Source organism: Stegastes partitus, unplaced genomic scaffold (genome assembly GCF_000690725.1).
Source record: "Stegastes partitus isolate 25-593 unplaced genomic scaffold, Stegastes_partitus-1.0.2 Scaffold552, whole genome shotgun sequence".
NCBI classification, from domain to species: domain Eukaryota; kingdom Metazoa; phylum Chordata; class Actinopteri; family Pomacentridae; genus Stegastes; species Stegastes partitus.
Genome location: NW_007578283.1, coordinates 129,163 through 133,929, shown reverse-complemented (window position 1 = coordinate 133,929; position 4,767 = coordinate 129,163). Strand labels below are relative to the sequence as shown.

At 40.7% G+C, this 4,767-nt stretch overlaps 1 protein-coding gene across 1 annotated transcript in view; it reads left to right on the top strand.

Annotated features, from left to right (window-relative positions):
* Positions 1 to 4,767, top strand: part of LOC103362059 (collagen alpha-1(XIV) chain-like) — a gene marked incomplete at its 3' end in the record, with an annotated part of 152,543 nt that overhangs the window by 26,195 nt on the left and 121,581 nt on the right. Inside the window, exons 4-5 of the mRNA XM_008288317.1 lie at positions 297 to 440; positions 3,485 to 3,568. Of these exons, the coding sequence (XP_008286539.1) occupies positions 297 to 440; positions 3,485 to 3,568 (228 nt within the window). The remainder of the gene's footprint in view (positions 1 to 296; positions 441 to 3,484; positions 3,569 to 4,767) is intronic.

The following is a 4,767-nucleotide window of genomic DNA, read 5'->3' as shown; positions in this document are numbered from 1 at the left end:
TGCTGTTTCCATAGAGGTGCAAGACTTGAACCCACAGTGAGTAAAAATGTAACCAGAGCAAAAAAACTGCCAAAAAAAAACTGCTTGGAGTTCACAAATCTAATGAGCAGCTCGTTTCAGTGCGAGCTAATTGTAGATGCTGGCTTCCACACAACACGGGAGGCTGCAAAAACTGGATGACAATTAAATGAACCCTTCGAAAGATTCCTGCGTGTGGCTCACGATTCAAAGCAGCAAGTGTTTCTTCTCTGTGATCGTCAGACTGCAGCTGCTGAGTGTTTGCTCTGTTTGAACAGGTGAAGGCCAGAAGGTGGTCGAGGTATCAAAGCAGGACGCGAAGCTCATCATCGAAAACTTTGACCCGTCGAAAGAATACAACTTTAAGATCATCGCAGTCAGAGGGGGAAAGGAGAGCAAGCCTCTTCAGGCCAAACATGAAGGTAAAAAAAGATGCAAGATTCAATGATGAGAAATGTCTCCAGTCGAGTTTGTCCTGAATATATCAACTAGAGGAATGAATCAAACTGTTGCTATCCTTCATATGGAATCTGTAATATGCTTTGTACATTTTGCATGCTCCCATCATCTTACAGCTTAAATAGAGTATATAATCATTAATGTAAATTAAATAGTAGATAAGATCCTTCCACTGAGATTAAACTTAGATTCTTTGCCCTTTGTTTTTTCCTGTAAATGCATTTGTGGCTACGATGATCAACTGATTTTAGGGTTCAAGGTTGCTTTATTAATACCCGTGGGTGGATTTGTTTTGCAAATGATAGCATTTAGCATTCCAAAACAAAATATACATTGAAGCTGAAAGGCAGATCAAGTGACCAGACAAAACAGACCAGATGAAAAAGTGCTCAGTGTTCCGCCATTCATCAATATAACAGCAAGGAAGTAAGAAGATGAGATAAAATAAATAAGATCAAGATAAATAAAACTGTTAAAAACCTTAGGGAAATAAAATAAATCTCTGGGATAAAAACCAGGATAAGAACATAAAATCTGATTTAATTTGATTTGTACCCCAGAAGTAACACAGCAAGTAAAACCAGTTTATTTCTGGTTCGTCCATCTGGGTTTTATACGTCTTCTTTCATCTTCGAGGTCCGCTCTCAGCTCCTCTGCTTCGTCAGACTTTTCTCCACACATCTGCAGGATGGTGTTGTTCCTCCTGATCATTCACTCTCAGTGGGTTTCTGAAGGGTCAGTGTGAGAAATGCTGATTTCAGATTGGAGCTTTACGAAAAGGACAACGCACAATGTCACTAAAAGTTGCTGTAACTGTAAGATCAACAACGTGTTCCATGTGACAGGTGGCCTCCATGTTGACTCACACACGGCAGAAAGCTGCTGCCCGGTCGATTGCGATGTGGCACCAAATTGCAGCTCCAATCAGTGATGTCGCAGCGGGTGTTGCTCCATCAGCTGTGATTGGCACGAAGCCTGCTGTGACATCACTGATTGGGGTGTGGCCACAAGAGGCTTTAAAAAGTTGGACAGCAGCGGTGCACTTCGTGACTCGGGGCCATGTGAGAAAGTCGTATCTCAAAGCTGACCTCCGGCGTTCAGCAACACCTCGGCCTAATGCCGCTCATGCTGTGCCGCTGCCGCAAGACGGAGAAGAAACACGAGTGGAGCAAAGAAATCAAACAGCAGCAGCACGCCTCGGCTCGGCGTTGTGGTTTTGAATACAGAAGTACGCCAACTGTTTACTTAGTTTCGGTGGCTGACATTCAGCAGCCTGCTGGTATTTGCTCGTCGTGCTGCGATTCAGGAAAACAGAAGCGCTGCACGCAGAGCTTTTAAGGAGGATTGTGAATGCACACATCCACAGGTGTTTCCTATATTTATGTCGGAGTAGAAAAAGCCCTTTGACTCAGCATTTAGAGTATCAATCTGCTCCTCAAAGCGAAAGAAGCAGTGTTATGTGCTCGTATACGTTGGTGCTGCACCGCTGAGTGAAACGATGTGGAGCAGCTGCTCAAGGTTTTGATACCAAAAGCTCAACATTAGAAGTCAAGCTAAGCTAAAATGTCAAAACAGGGTCGGCCTGAGGGGTGTACTATGATCCAGGCTTTGTTTGTGTAAGCCCAGTTTAACTAAACCTGAGCTCCAATCAAGTCAAGTCAATCTTTATTTCTAAAGCGCTTTTCATACAATAATGTCATTCAAAGTGCTTTACAGATTAAAATCACCTTAAAATCATTCCCACCCTTCCCTCACGCACAAACAAACAATATCACACTCATACTCAACACACACACACACACGCACACACACCAATCAGAGACAATGGGAGTCACAACAGTTATCAGTTTTTTTGTTATCCTGTTTTTCTTCATCGGGCTCCAAGTGTGCTCCTGTAAAACAAGGTTTTTAACATTTGACTGTTCAACTCTGGTTTTAGGCTCAACGTACCTGCTAATCCATTACTCTTGCTTCATAGTGCAAACCCTCTGATGATAGGGCTGCTTGATTATAGCCAGAATGATAATCACAGTTGTTTTGATGCATGTTGAGATCAGGATTATTCATTAATTAGATTTTTTTTTCTTTCTATTTTTTTTACTACAAATGTACAAGTCTACTTCAAAATAAGACTTCAGATCATCTTCACCTGAAATCAGAGCCAAAATATGAATGAAACTGTACCCAAAATGCTTCACTTGTTTAACATCTGCTTTTCAATTGACACAACAGTTAACCAGTGTTCCCTAAACGTCTCACACATGCATGAGTAGACAGTTGTGCACAGAGAAGCCTCTAGTCTCCACACATTTACTGCAAAACTCAGACATCTGAGACTAAAAATGAACTTGAAGAGTGAAATAAGGTGCACTAAAGTCAGATTTACCCAAACAGAACCTAAGTGACTTATGTTCTTTTTTTGTATGAAATGAATTTCCTGTGAGCAACGTATTTTAAATGTCGATATGTGGGAAGCTAAAATCATAACTTATATTCCAGTAAATATGCAGCTCTATCTGGTGTCTTTGGAATTTTTGGAAAACTGATTTCACTCCTACCGCAGAAGTTCAACTGAGTGATTCACTGACTGATGGTGTACAAATAAATAAACTATTAAGGAGCAGGCTGTACTACAATACAAACCATCAGTCTTCACAGACTTATTCAAACCTTAACTTAAATCAAACTGTGCTCAAATGTCTTTCAGTTACAGAATTTTGCCTTGTTTCTTACATAAATGTTTAAATACAGTCATAGTTTAATATTTCTTATTATGGCTGATGCTATCTGTTGTTTCAATTTTGGCAATATTCTGTTTTATTTGTTCCCCATGTCTCTACTGTCATAGCAGAGGAATAAACAGAGAAAATCTATAGTCGGAGAATCTCAATATTTGATGATAATTTAATAGTTAACAAAATTAAGGTCTATTTACACCCCTACTTATACACTGTGGAGCTCTTCTCCCGCCACTTATTACTGTTTTATTATGTGTTTTTCCTTCCAGCTCAGCAATCAGCTGTGGAAATGACTCAGTCCCAAAAGAGACAAAGCAGCGGCGCCAACGAGGAAACCAACGAGATCTCAGAAGGTAAGAACCTCGGTAGGGAAACGGCAGGAGAAGCAGCTGAACTCTGAGGAAAAAGAACAACGTCTGTTATAAGTCGCCGGTCGTCTGAATTCAAAACTGTTCAGTGAGAGCAGAGGAAGCTGCTTTTTGAAATACCATGTCTGGAAGACAACCTGCCATTCTTCAGGAACAACTTTTAAAAGGAAAGTAAGAAGAAAAGTGTCCTGTAACCATAAAGAAGTTTTTTTTTTTTAACAAATTGAAGACGACAGCGCGGTCGACTTTTTTTTCCCCTGACTATGAAGGCACTTTTTCTTTTTGTGAAGAAAAAGTTTTTAAAAGGATTTCTCCAGCGCTGACACATGAAGCTATCATTTTTAATACCCTGACCTTTCTCAAACTGAATGGAGCGACGGCACAGTAGAAGCAGGTAAGTGGCGGCTGGAGGAGCCTCTGATTTTTTGCGTCCACTGCAGGTGGAGGACGAGTTTAAGTCTTCCTGTAAATCAAAGACAGTTTTTTTTTTTTTTTTGGAAAACAGCCATTTCACGAGGCCTTATGATTACCGTCCTCACACGTTTGGGCACAAAAAGCCTGCGAATGCAATACTCCTACACTTACGCAGTGATTGCCAAAGAGCTTAATTCGCGAGAAAATGGAAGGAAAGGAAATGAAATGAAATGGTGCCAAAAAAAAAAAAAGGAAATTCGAGCGAGAGCCGGCGGCGAGGAGGAAATGAGTCGAGATGAACGACGTAAACAAGCCAGCTCTAATTCTGGAAGTGACTGTAAACGCCGCGCGTTGAGGCGAACAATCAGACGCCACGAGGAGACAACAAGAGACGACCGGGTAACCTGTGAACAGCCCAGCAGGACTGAGCTGCACAATCAGTTGTGTTACAGTTGTGATTTAGATTTACACCCCAACAGAATATCTCAGAATTAAGCTTTTTGTACTGCTTTAAACCTCTGAACCCCAAAACCGGCCGATGGGTTTGATGGACATGTTGTTTCTTTAAATTTGTCTGTCAGAAACTGTAAAAATACAAAGAAATGTTGGATTTACAACTTTCTAACGGTCCTTAAACTACTCAAAATTATGAGATTTTACCAAAATCGCTGTCTTCGGCACATCTCATAAAATTTTTTTTTAAGGTTTCCTCTCACTGGACTTTTTAAAATAGAAAAAAAATCTGTGCTCCTTGTTGCAACTGTGAAGCC